The sequence below is a fragment of the Pseudochaenichthys georgianus genome, unplaced genomic scaffold, assembly GCF_902827115.2.
Source record: "Pseudochaenichthys georgianus unplaced genomic scaffold, fPseGeo1.2 scaffold_710_arrow_ctg1, whole genome shotgun sequence".
Taxonomy (NCBI): Eukaryota; Metazoa; Chordata; class Actinopteri; order Perciformes; family Channichthyidae; genus Pseudochaenichthys; species Pseudochaenichthys georgianus.
Window position 1 is genome coordinate 62,501 of NW_027263264.1, and position 13,762 is coordinate 76,262.

At 43.9% G+C, this 13,762-nt stretch overlaps 1 protein-coding gene and 1 long non-coding RNA gene across 3 annotated transcripts in view; one reads left to right on the plus strand and one right to left on the minus strand.

Moving 5' to 3' along the window:
- Nucleotides 1–2,706, plus strand: part of LOC117443958 (uncharacterized) — a 17,441-nt gene extending 14,735 nt beyond the window's left edge. For both annotated transcript variants that reach the window (XR_011643025.1, XR_004551740.1), the window contains exon 3: nucleotides 2,620–2,706. This is a non-coding gene — a long non-coding RNA (uncharacterized lncRNA). The remainder of the gene's footprint in view (nucleotides 1–2,619) is intronic.
- Nucleotides 1–13,399, minus strand: part of LOC117443956 (excitatory amino acid transporter 1-like) — a 25,309-nt gene extending 11,910 nt beyond the window's left edge. Inside the window, exons 1-6 of the mRNA XM_034079743.1 lie at nucleotides 13,261–13,399; nucleotides 11,844–11,981; nucleotides 7,620–7,824; nucleotides 6,149–6,191; nucleotides 2,631–2,911; nucleotides 579–812 (exon numbers count right to left, since the gene is read on the minus strand). Of these exons, the coding sequence (XP_033935634.1) occupies nucleotides 579–812; nucleotides 2,631–2,911; nucleotides 6,149–6,191; nucleotides 7,620–7,824; nucleotides 11,844–11,981; nucleotides 13,261–13,399 (1,040 nt within the window). The remainder of the gene's footprint in view (nucleotides 1–578; nucleotides 813–2,630; nucleotides 2,912–6,148; nucleotides 6,192–7,619; nucleotides 7,825–11,843; nucleotides 11,982–13,260) is intronic.
- Between the last annotated feature and the right edge of the window lie 363 nt (nucleotides 13,400–13,762).

A 13,762-nucleotide genomic window follows, 5' to 3' on the forward strand; every position in this document is an offset into this window, starting at 1 on the left:
GTCTAAGCTGGGAGAGATATCCCGCCGTTCATTTCTATATTTCAAAAAAAGTTGGAGGAGAAACTAACTATCGCCGTAGCAATCACCCGGTTTTGTATGACCAGACCCTCTTCACCTACCGGGATACAAACCGGAGGAACCAGGCATGGAGGGAGGTGGCAGAGACAGTGGGGGAAACTGGTAGGTTTTCGCCTGTTTGGGGAGTTTATATATATATTGCTCGCATAAAATCCCCGGGGGTTTTTGCTTTGTATGTCGGGGGCGGGAGATTCATGTGATTGGTTGTTGGTCGTGTTGCTTGAATAAAATCCCCAAGCTCCAGACACGCCCAGCTCCAAGCTATTTTTGAAGCTGTAGTGTGGACGCTCCGTTACTTTAGCCGGCTCAGATGATTGGTCGTGCTTTTTACAGCGCCACGGCTTCCACAGATGAATTTTTTTTATGTATTTATTCGTCAAAGCATTTAATTTATTCATTGCTATCGGGATATATAACAACAAGTGATGCTGAAGTGAATTACCTACCCCACCTTTTATGATACATTTACTACAACAGAGGTGAGGTGTTGTTGGACTCACCTGGAGGACGTTCCCAGGGCGGTGACCAGAGCTTGCAGGATGCCAGCGATGAAGGTGAAGGGGTTTTGCCGAGTGATAACAAAATAGAGAGTGGGAAGAATAAGAACCCCGTGGATTAGTAACCCGATTATCACCGTGATGGTATACATGCCCAGCTGGCCGCCCATCTGAGTCAGGTCATCCATCTCCACGATCTTTCCTGCGATCAGGAACAGGATCCCGATAGGAGCGTACCTGAGAGAGGAAGAACGAGGAAGATGATGGTGACATTATGTTCAACAGGAAACACCTCAAGTACACGCATCCTTTACTCAAGTAGAAGTACAGATACGCGTGTTTAAAAATACTCTGGTGAAAGTAGAAGTACTGACTAAACTTCTTTACTCAAGTAAAAGTAAAGAGGCTTTGAAGTGTACTTCAGTCAAAAGTACCCATAGCTAGCAGCTGCTTTAAAGAGTACCTGACCTCCCTTTATATGAATAGAACAATAATGTCATTGTTAGCTAATGAATGTTTCCATGCTGAACAACGGCAACATGACTTTGAGTTCAACATGTGAGAAGTAGAAAGTACAGGTATTTGAGTTCAAAGTGTAAGAAGGAGAAAGTACAGGTATTTGAGTTCAAAGTGTAAGAAGTAGAAAGTACAGGTATTTGTGTTCAAAGTGTAAGAAGTAGAAAGTACAGGTATTTGAGTTCAAAGTGTAAGAAGGAGAAAGTACAGGTATTTGAGTTCAAAGTGTAAGAAGTAGAAAGTACAGGTATTTGTGTTAGAAATGTAAGAAGTAGAAAGTACAGGTATTGAGTTCAACATGTAAGAAGTAGAAAGTACAGGTATTTGAGTTCAACATGTGAGAAGTAGAAAGTACAGGTATTTGAGTTCAACATGAGAGAAGTAGAAAGTACAGGTATTTGAGTTCAACATGTAAGAAGTAGAAAGTACAGGTATTTGAGTTCAACATGTAAGAAGTAGAAAGTACAGGTATTTGTGTTCAAAGTGTAAGAAGTAGAAAGTTCAGGTATTTGTGTTCAAAATGTAAGAAGTAGAAAGTTCAGGTATTTGTGTTCAAAATGTAAGAAGTAGAAAGTACAGGTATTTAAGTTCAAAATGTGAGAAGTAGAAAGTACAGGTATTTGTGTTCAACATGTAAGAAGTAGAAAGTACAGGTATTTGGGTTCAACATGTAAGAAGTAGAAAGTACAGGTATTTGTGTTCAACATGTAAGAAGTAGAAAGTACAGGTATTTGTGTTCAACATGTAAGAAGTAGAAAGTACAGGTATTTGGGTTCAACATGTAAGAAGTAGAAAGTACAGGTATTTGTGTTCAAAATGTGAGAAGTAGAAAGTACAGGTATTTGTGTTCAAAATGTGAGAAGTAGAAAGTACAGGTATTTGAGTTCAAAGTGTAAGAAGTAGAAAGTACAGGTATTTGAGTTCAAAGTGTAAGAAGTAGAAAGTACAGGTATTTGTGTTCAAAGTGTAAGAAGTAGAAAGTACAGGTATTTGTGTTCAAAATGTGAGAAGTAGAAAGTACAGGTATTTGTGTTCAAAATGTGAGAAGTAGAAAGTACAGGTATTTGAGTTCAAAGTGTAAGAAGTAGAAAGTACAGGTATTTGAGTTCAAAGTGTAAGAAGTAGAAAGTACAGGTATTTGTGTTCAAAGTGTAAGAAGTAGAAAGTACAGGTATTTGAGTTCAAAGTGTAAGAAGTAGAAAGTACAGGTATTTGTGTTCAACATGTAAGAAGTAGAAAGTTCAGGTATTTGTGTTCAAAATGTAAGAAGTAGAAAGTACAGGTATTTGTGTTCAACATGTAAGAAGTAGAAAGTACAGGTATTTGTGTTCAACATGTGAGAAGTAGAAAGTACAGGTATTTGTGTTCAACATGTGAGAAGTAGAAAGTACAGGTATTTGTGTTAGAAATGTAAGAAGTCAAAGTAAAAAGTCGTCAGAAAAATAAGTAGTGGAGTGAAGTACTGATACCAGAAAAATGTACTTAAGTAACAAAGTATTTGCACTCCACCACTTCCTGCCTCTCACAGTGAACTTTTACCACATGATGATGGCCACCAGGCGCATGATGGCTTCATTCATGGCGTCGAAGAAGTCCCTGAGGACCTGGCCCTGCTCCTTCATGTTGCCAATTATCAAACCAAAGCACACGGAAAAGACCACCAGCCCGAGAGCGTTGACCCCGTTGACCTGGCCCGGCACCGGGATCACTTCCTCTCTGGAGATCTCCATCACCTCCTGGGTCGCATTGGTGGAGTTGAAGAGGGTTTCGTTCACCGTCATCGTCACAGTGACAACCCGCTTTCCATACTTGGTTTTGAACTGGAGAAAAGAGAGAATGAAAGGTCACCTATTGTGCAAAAAATCTTAGAAGATGTCAGTATTTCCTGCAGCTGATGAATATCCATGGCCTTTAAGAAAGACCATAAATAAGACTAAACGCTCCAGAGCAATCAAATTAATTGACGTTTGGTGTCTTCCAGGCAGGGGCAGTTCTAGGGGGGGCAGGGGGGGCCAGTGCCCCCTAACACTGACCTCTAACCCTCCTGTGGCCCCCCTAACAATGAAAAGTTTTTTTTTTTTTTTTAAATGTATATTTTCTGGTACTCGGTTTGCCAAAAACCACAGGATTTTGTTGCTGTAATGTGAGATTGTGCAGACACCCTTATGTAAAGTAGAGATGTAACACTGTTCATTGCCTTTATTTTTATATAAATATGGTGTTAGTGAAAACATTGCACTATAACTGAAGCTGAAGCTAACAGTAATAACTATAAGATCTATCTGAAATAAATAAGTGTACTGAAACAAATACCAATAACTGTATTGCGTTGTTTTCTTATGCGCAATTACTTCATACTGTCTAGTTCTCTTTTTCGTCCTGCATTTATTGTGCCCCCCTCAGAAAATAACTGGCCCCCCAGGTGGCCCCCCCAGTCAAATTGGTCTAGAACCGCCACTGCTTCCAGGTCACAATACCTTTCACAATGAAAGCTCAACAGAATAGCATGCGTATTAGCTTAAAGGTCACCTATTGTGCAAAATCCCCTTTTCCCTGTAAATGTGTATCCATCACTTCCTGGTCTTCTCTAAAGAAGAGGGACCAATGGAAACGTTGTCATGTTGCCGTTGTTCAGCATGGAAACATTCATTAGCTAACAATGACATTATTGTTCTATTGATATAAAGGGAGGTCAGGTACTCTTTAAAGCAGCTGCTAGCTATGGGTACTTTTTACTGAAGTACACTTCAAAGCCTCTTTACTTTGACTTGAGTAAAGAAGTTTAGTCAGTACTACTTTCACCAGAGTATTTTTAAACACAAGTATCTGTACTTCTACTTATAGACATTTTATTTATTGGGATGAACCCCTTGAGATGCAGCATCTCGTTTTCAAGGGGGTCCCGACAATAGCAACAACTTACAGACTTGCATAAACAAAAAGACAAAAAGCTTGAGTAAAGGAGGGACTTTTGCCCTCTGTGTTAGAAACAAACCAGTGGCTCTGGATGGAAGGCTTGGAAAACAGTAAAAGGCCAACATGTCCACACACTCCATCTCTTAAACATATGAAGCTTAGCGCAAGTTCAACCAGGAAGACCGTCTTTACTCATTCATGTATTTCTATCTCCATGTTTCTACTCTCTCTCCTCTCAATAAGTGACCGGGGGCGTCACTCTTCAGCTTAGCCAATCACTTCGCTCTATTCCCAAGAGCCTATCATAGCGTGCCGTCAAACCCTTTAAACTCTGCTCTTTCCCCTCCGACAGCTGTCATTTCAGGTGACTTAACGCAACCCTCCTCCACCCCTTTTCACCTCCTGTCCCTCTGAATCCAGGGTCAAGCCAAGCCCCTCCCCTTCAGACCGACCCAAACCATCCATTCACCACCACCAGGGTCAAGCTAAGCCACTCCCCTTCAGACCGACCCAAACCATCCATTCACCACCACCAGGGTCAAGCTAAGCCCCTCCCCTTCAGACCGGCCCCAACTATCCATTCACCACCACCAGGGTCAAGCCAAGCCCCTCCCCCTCAGACCGACCCAACTATCCATTCACCACCACCAGGGTCAAGCTAAGCCCCTCCCCTTCAGACCGACCCAACTATCCATTCACCACCACCAGGGTCAAGCTAAGCCCCTCCCCCTCAGACCGACCCAGCTATCCATTCACCACCTCCAGGGTCAAGCTAAGCCCCTCCTCCTCAGACCGACCCAGCTATCCATTCACCACCACCAGGGTCAAGCTAAGCCCCTCCTCCTCAGACCGACCCAGCTATCCATTCACCACCACCAGGGTCAAGCTAAGCCCCTCCTCCTCAGACCGACCCAACTATCCATTCACCATCACCAGGGTCAAGATAAGCCCCTCCCCTTCAGACCGGCCCCAACTATCCATTCACCACCACCAGGGTCAAGCCAAGCCCCTCCCCCTCAGACCGACCCAACTATCCATTCACCACCTCCAGGGTCAAGCTAAGCCACTCCCCTTCAGACCGACCCAACTATCCATTCACCACCACCAGTGTCAAGCTAAGCCCCTCCCCTTCAGACCGACCCAACTATCCATTCACCACCACCAGGGTCTAGCTAAGCCCCTCCTCCTCAGACCGACCCAACTATCCATTCACCACCACCAGGGTCAAGCTAAGCCCCTCCCCTTCAGACCGACCCAACTATCCATTCACCACCACCAGGGTCAAGCTAAGCCCCTTCCCTTCAGACCGACCCAACTATCCATTCACCACCACCAGGGTCAAGCTAAGCCCCTCCTCCTCAGACCGGCCCCAACTATCCATTCACCACCACCAGGGTCAAGCCAAGCCCCTCCCCCTCAGACCGACCCAACTATCCATTCACCACCTCCAGGGTCAAGCTAAGCCACTCCCCTTCAGACCGACCCAACTATCCATTCACCACCACCAGTGTCAAGCTAAGCCCCTCCCCTTCAGACCGACCCAACTATCCATTCACCACCACCAGGGTCTAGCTAAGCCCCTCCTCCTCAGACCGACCCAACTATCCATTCACCACCACCAGGGTCAAGCTAAGCCCCTCCCCTTCAGACCGACCCAACTATCCATTCACCACCACCAGGGTCAAGCTAAGCCCCTTCCCTTCAGACCGACCCAACTATCCATTCACCACCACCAGGGTCAAGCTAAGCCCCTCCTCCTCAGACCGAACCCAACTATCCATTCACCACCACCAGTGTCAAGCTAAGCCCCTCCTCCTCAGACCGAACCCAACTATCCATTCACCACCACCAGGGTCAAGCCAACCCCCTCCCCTTCAGACCGACCCCAACTATCCATTCACCACCACCAGGGTCAAGCTAAGCCCCTCCCCTTCAGACCGACCCAACTATCCATTCACCACCACCAGGGTCAAGCTAAGCCCCTCCCCTTCAGACCGAACCCAACTATCCATTCACCACCACCAGGGTCTAGACCCCGGGCGTTTTCATCGGATCGGTTCTCCCCTCCCGATTGATACTTCCTGCACAACGTGGCCTAATCGCCAAAACTTCAGAGAACTCAACACCCGTATAAAGCTCACCTGCTGGGTGCAGGCCTGGACCAGGTTTGGAGGAAACATGTTTCTGGAAAGAGAAATAACAGAGTTGTTAGGAGACGATGGTGTCCACTCAGACTCAGACTCAGATTCAGAATCAGAATACCTTTATTAGAATTAGTTACAAAAAACACACCCTGCACGGTTTGACACACGAGCTGTTTCCTGTAGTTATTGAACTGCTCAGTTTTATTATTGTGCTGCTGTGTTTATTGTATTTTCGTAAGATTAAGATTAAGATGGACTTTCATTAATCCCCGTGGGGAAATTGTTTCTGCCATTTTGAAGCGGTGCTCAGTAGCACTTGGTCTTGCCGGGACTTGAACCGGTGACCTTCCAGTTGCCGAGCCAAGTCCCTATCGACTTGTTGTGCCGTAACTCTGGCACAACAATTTCCTTCGGGATAAATAAAGTCTTATCAAAGTCAACTTTATTGTCAATCTTTCAGTTTGTGTGTACAGACAGAGAGATCCAAATACCGTTTCCCACAATCCCAAATACAGTAACAAAGATATATAAAAGTATGTATATACACTGAACAAAAATATAAACGCAACACTTTTGTTTTTGCTCCCATTTCTCATGAGATGAACTCAAAGATCTAAAACATTTTCTACACAAAATAACCATTTCTCTCAAATATTGTTCACAAATCTGAAAGAATCTGTGATAGTGAGCACTTCTGCTTTGCCGAGATAATCCATCCCACCTCACAGGTGTGGCATATCAAGATGCTGATCAGACAGCATGGTTATTGCACAGGTGTGCCTTAGGCTGGCCACAATAAAAGGCCACTCTGAAACGTGCAGTTTTGCTTTATTGGGGGGTCTGGGGGGGTCCGAAAACCAGTCAGTATCTGGTGTGAGGGGTAGGGGTAGGGGTAGGGTAATGTTGTGAATCGAGTGGCCTGTGTTCGTCGTCCATAACGTACGCCTGTCCATACCATAGCCCCACCACCACCATGGGCCACTCGATTCACAACATTACCCTAACCCTACCCCTACCCCTACCCCTCACACCAGATACTGACTGGTTTTCGGACCCCCCCCAGACCCCCCCAATAAAGCAAAACTGCACGTTTCAAAGTGGCCTTCTATTGTGGCCAGCCTAAGGCACACCTGTGCAATAATCATGCTGTCTATCAGCATCTTGATATGCCACCCCGGTGAGGTGGGATGGATTATCTCGGCAAAGGAGAAGTGCTCACTATCACACATTCTTTCAGATTTGTGAACAATATTTGAGAGAAATGGTTATTTTGTGTATATAGAAAATGTTTTAGATCTTTGAGTTCATCTCATGAAAAATGGGAGCAAAAACAAAAGTGTTGCGTTTATATTTTTGTTCAGTGTACATATATACACACAGACACATTTAGACGTAAATAAAAGCACATCAATACAAAATAACAGTCACTTCAACAACTTTGAGAAATGCGCATCGTGTCTTTTCTCACCTGATCAGATCTAAGAAGGCGTCTGCAGGACTGACTTGCTCGATCTTCTGCTGCTTTCCAAACTCCGCCTTGGATCCTTTCCCGGGGTGAATGATGAGGACAACGATGATCCCGGTGAAGACTGCGATGAAGGTCGTGGTCATGTAATAAATCAAGGCTCTCATGCCCATCTTTCCTGACGCTTTGCTGTCCAACGCGGCCATCCCTAGAGCACCGGGTGAATACAGAGAATTATCAAGACATCTCTCAAACGTGGTTATTTTGAACCGGTCGGCATTTTCTTTCTTTTTCTTATGCTTCCACCAGGTTTTATGGAGAGAATAAATGCAATATATGAGGAGAAAATATGTGAAAACCAGCTTTAAAAACTCTCTTTTTCTGCATTTATTTTGAGAGCGTGAATAGAAATAAGAATATGTTTAAAACTACAATCGTCTTCTTCAAATCCATCGCATCAAAGGGGATTTAAAACCAACAAACCAGACGTTTAAAATGTCTTTAAAGGTAATCAAAGCTGCGGAATACACTGTAATAAACCAAACATGGGATAAACACGCTATAAGTATTTTAAAAGTACTTTCTGTTTTGATTTTTTATCAACATTTTTTATTTCTATTTGAGATGTTTACATTGTGGATTGTTTATTTCTAGTCTTTCAATTTCTCCGATGTGTTCTGGTCTTTTTATGCTGCTGCAACGCAAACATGTCCCAACTTGGGATCCATGAAGTATTTCTTATCTTATTATGAATATTGAACAGTGTTTGATATTAATAGTGAAAGTGAGATGGTGTACGGGAGAATTTCGAGTCTGGACTGATGACTGATGGCGACTGAATGCAGGCTTGATGAGAGGAAAACGCTTTTATCCAAAGCGACTAACATACTCAACACTGTGGTCAATCCCCACAGGAGCAATGTGGGGTGAAGAGTCTGAGGGACACAACGACATGCTGACTGCAGTGGGGTTTGAACCTGCTGTGACCGCCTGATCCGAACACCAACGCACAACCCACTGCGCCACACGCCTCCATGAAGAAGCGTGTACATCGACCTCTTTTGACACCAGCAAGAAGAGATACTCGGAGATGACAGAAGACTGCTGGCTTTTCAAGATCTTTCCCGACCTCGGACTGTCTTTCTGTTTCCTTCTCTCTCTTCCTCGCTCCTTCTCTCTTTTCCTCGCTCCTAGGGCTGCGCGATTTTGGGAAAAAATCTAATTGCGATTTTTCTGACAAATATTGCGATTCGAATTGCGATATTTATTTTTAAGCGACCCAACGGAAGTTTATTGTAAAATGAGGCCATAACTCCGGCTAGGAAGGTCGCATCAATGTGCTCCCGTCTCTCGCACCCCTGCAGCCCGAGCTACGAGTGAAAGAACTAAACTTACATGAAACTTCCGTTGGGTTGCTTTAAAGTCAAGCTTCAGTTTAAGATTCACCCTGTGATAGAAACACGTGATGGAGCATTGCTAACCTGACTCAGATGGTTCACCAAACCATCTAAAGCAGTGTTTCTCAAACTTTTTCATACCAAGGACACTTAACCAATAAAAAAACACTCGAGGACCACCTAACTCCACAAATATCCAAAAACACATCGTTTTTTACAAATCGCCTGAAAATGGTACAAACAGGTGGCAACATGTGTGATGAAGGTGTTTATCTGCGCTATATCATGCAATCGAAAGTGAAACTTAAACTCGCTCCATTGCGGAGATATTCCCGCGAGAGTGCGAAAAACTTAAATGTATTTATTTATTTCAAATGTGAAATTTTACCAATATACTCACGGACCACTAGGGGGCGCTCACGGACCACCGGTGGTCCGCGGACCACACTTTGAGAAGCACTGTCCTACAGCTCCATTGGAAGCCATTTGGAAAGGGCAGGCACTTTCAGAAGCACTTGGCAGGTGATTGGATCAATCTGTCTATCAGCTTCTATCATGGGCCACTTCTGATTGGTTAACAATGGCTGGTGGTACACGTGGAGCACAGCACTTCTGATTGGTTAACAATGGCTGGTACATGTGGAGCACAGCACTTCTGATTGGTGTGGAGGACTGACACACAAGAAAAAGAATTGGAAAAAGAAAATAATATGTTAAAAAAAAATCGCAGGCTTTGGGATTTGATAATCACATCATTTCAAATCGCGATTTCGATTTAAAATCTCTCTTTTCCTCTGTGGTCTTGTCCTCTCCTTCCTTCCCCTTTCTGTAACTCAACAACATCCAAGCCTGGTTTTTCTATTGCCTTTAATGCAGCTCTGGTTCACTTCAGTGTAATTAGAGCTCCGCCAGGCCATTTCGTGCATCTGCTACTTTGACACGTTGCTAATTTGTGGAGCGGGAACACATAGAAAAGTGTTCGAGAGCAGTGGCTGGGAACCAGGAGATTAGCCCTGAGGACGGAGCGCCTTGTGTAATTAACTTGGAAAGAAAGTGTTCTCTGTAACTGAGTCAGTGGGAGGTTCTTCATCTCGCAGCTGGGTAGAGGGCAGCCTCCTCAGTCACTCCTGACCTTCCCCTGAACCAGCTCGGGGAAAAACGAGAGTTTGTCTGAGACCTGTTTCGCAATTTGAGCAAACATTGATTTTCAGGCGTTTTCAGAACATGAAACCAACAGGATAAATAAAAAGTCTAACTGATTTCCAGAGTTGTATATGCAGAGAATAATATAAGTCCTCTACGGCCCTTTCTCATTTCTCTATCTCCCCTCCTCGACTCCTATCCTCGTGTCTTAGTCCCGCCCACAGGAGATGCGAGCGGAGGAGTCGAGGAGGGGTAATTAGTGAAATGAGAAAGGGCCCATGTCTTTACTTTTTATTTTGTAATTTTCAACCTATAGTTAGAGCTGGTTTCAGTTGCTATGGTTACCAGTCACTTTTACACTGCTATGGACATATTTGCACACTTTGTACACATACTCTTTATATATATATATATATATATCCTGCTTACTTGAAGTAAACAGTTATTTTGTGTTTTTTTATCCAAAGCGACTTACATACTCAATACTGTGGACAATCCCCCCAGGAGCAAAGTGTCTTGCCCAGGGACACAACGACATGCTGACTGCAGTGGGGTTTGAACCTGTGACCCCCTGACCCCAACACTAACGCACTAGTCCACTGCGCCACACGCCTCCCGTTCTTGCATTTTTAATGTATTATTTTTTTAGATTTCGATCTTTCTGTGTATACAAACATATTTTGAGATTGACAACAGTTGACTTTGACTTGACTTTCACTCATCCTCCTGGGTCCTGCATTTTAAAGTATTTTATTGTATGTTTTTTTTGTCTTTTGTTTTATTCCATTGTATTTTTTTTTTGTGGCCAACTTTTTTTTTTTTTTTTTTTTTTTTGCCATCACAGAGGGGGTGTTTCTCAATGTCGAGGACGCTTCCTTGGTAGGACAAGTCCCTCAGAGTCAGAAGCGAGGCAAGAATCCTTCCTAGCCTCGGAAAACGAGGAATGGTGGAACAGGCTAACAGGTGTGCGTCATATGCGAGGCCCCGCCTTAAATGGAGCGCGATTTCCGCCAAAGATTGGGAAATTGGTCCGTGCGCAAAGCATTGTGGGGATTTTAAGACCGCGGAGGATACACATGTGCAGCCTCGAAATTTCCCGCAACGAAGGACGCCGGCCTCGGTAGAATTCCAAGCATCCTGGACATTGGAACAGTCCTTCGGCGGCACTCGATGACGTAGCATCCTTGAAATAGTGGCTCTGGAGCATCCTTCCTCGACATTGAGAAACACCCAGGGACTTATATACACAGATACAAATTATATAGACAATAATACAAAAAGAAAAGACAAAGATAACATATAGGGAATCCCTTTCCCATGCCCCTAATGTCCTCCCTTAGCCTTATTAGCAGAAGCGATTGACAGCTCTGAGACTAGTCATGGAAGGATGATATCCATTTCTTAAAGGTCCCATGTCATGCTTTTCTGGTTAATACCCGTCCCCTTGTTGTTATGAAGCTTAGGGCTCACAGGGGGGGGGGGGGGGGGCTCCAACAAGCCGTGTAGGACAGAGAGTGAATACACATGCTATATTCTAGTAGACCTCAACAATGGAGTTATGATCAGTAGAAATGGCCACCTTTAATACATGTGGGCGTTTCCATATTTGTTTGGCTGACTGGAGGGAAAGTGAACCAGAGCAAAGTGAAGTGCACGGCGGTGACCTGTGCGATGCAATGCGTGTTACCTGTTATCAGACTGGACACCAGTAAGGGGAGAACGAGCATCTGCAGCATTCTCATCAACAGCTCTCCGGGGAAAGAGAAGTACTTCACTTCTCGATAGGTCATCTTATACGGACGCAGCGCGAATCCCAGAACGATTCCTGCCGAGAGAGAGGACTGAGTCTTTGATGCATTGAGAAGTCGGTGTTGTCAAGGTAACGCAGACACGGACTGTATCAGGTCTCAGACGTTTGCATTTAAGGTCTCCTATTATACTATTTGTAGGCATATATTATAAATCTCAGATATATAAAAACATGTCTATGAAGTGTTTTGCTCAGAATACAAAACACCCATTCTAGCCTCTATTTCAGCCCTGTTACTAAAGTGCTGATTCTGATAGAAGTATGGAGCTCAAAAAAGGTTTACCACAAGGTGAGTATACTTTTTTTACTTCCTGCTTCTTCACACACATGCTCTCCAGTACAGGTTAGCTCTGAGTGTTAGCGATGCTAATGTAAACACAGACCGTAAAGAGAGGCGAAGTCCCTCCCCTTCCTCCATGGGACCTTATTTCTGAAAAAGTACGTATTGAAGTCGATGGAGAGAGAAAAGTTATCTTTCGATCCCGTTTGAATTGTGCCACGAATTACACACATGATGTTTGTCAATTTAAAAGATAATTTTGCAAGTCAAAAAAATCTAAATGTGTCGTAAAACTGTGAAGTAACACTTTGTTTGTGTGAAACCGCTCAATGAACTACATCTCCCATCATGCACCACACACCCAGACGGCCGTCACGTTGAAACATTTCACTACTTTCTTTCAGAACGAGGCAGAAAGTATTAAAAGAGGTGAAAATCACTCCAAGTCTGGGCACGTTGAGAGCTGCACACACACAAGGGGAGTTAGTCGGTTCCTGAGAGCCAGCATGCGGGACCGGGACTCTGGGATTTGTAGTCTTTCTAATTACGTATTTTTCATAGTCTTATTTATATTTCAACAGTTTTACGACAAACTGTGACTTTTTTGACACGGAAATTATTGTTTAAGTTTGACAAACATCATGTGTGTAATTCGTGGCACAATTCAAACGGGATGGAAAGATACGTTTTCTCTCTCCATCGACTTCAATACATACTTTTTCAGAAATAAAGTCCCATGGGGCGGAAGTAGATGGGCAAGACTTCGCCTCTCTATTACGTCCAAAATTGCACATTGTTTCTGATTGGGCCGTGGGTGTAAAGCCCGCCCACATTTCAGATATTACGTCATATCGGACGCAAATCTGGATCAGCTCCGTTGTTCCCCCGTTTTTAGAGATGTGGGGACGGAGGGTTTTATTTTCTGACACTTTGTGAGTTCCCCGAAACACCGGGGACATAGTTATGTATAAAAGAAATCAAAAAGTGCATTTTGCATGGCAGAGGGATACACACCTACGACGACTGCTGCCACTGTGAAGAGAACAAAGGCGTTATTCTTGAAGAAAGCCAGGACGTTCTCTTTGGAGATCTCCTCCACTTTCCTCTTGGCCTTCATCGTCCGGATGTGAATGCCTTCTCTGAAGCGCTGCATCCTGCTGTGAGAAAGACATGCACATCAGTTCATACGGGCAACAAGCAGATACCACAATAACAAGAGAGGTGTGAAGTAGTGCAGTACAAATACTGCGTTACTGTACTTAAGTACATGTTTCTGGTATCAGTACTTTACTCCACTACTTCTTTTTCTGACGACTTTTTACTTTCTACTTCTTACATGTTGAACTCAAATACCTGTACTTTCTACTTCTCACATGTTGAACTCAAATACCTGTACTTTCTACTTCTTACATGTTGAACTCAAATACCTGTACTTTCTACTTCTCACATGTTGAACTCAAATACCTGTACTTTCTACTTCTTACATGTTGAACTCAAATACCTGTACTTTCTACTT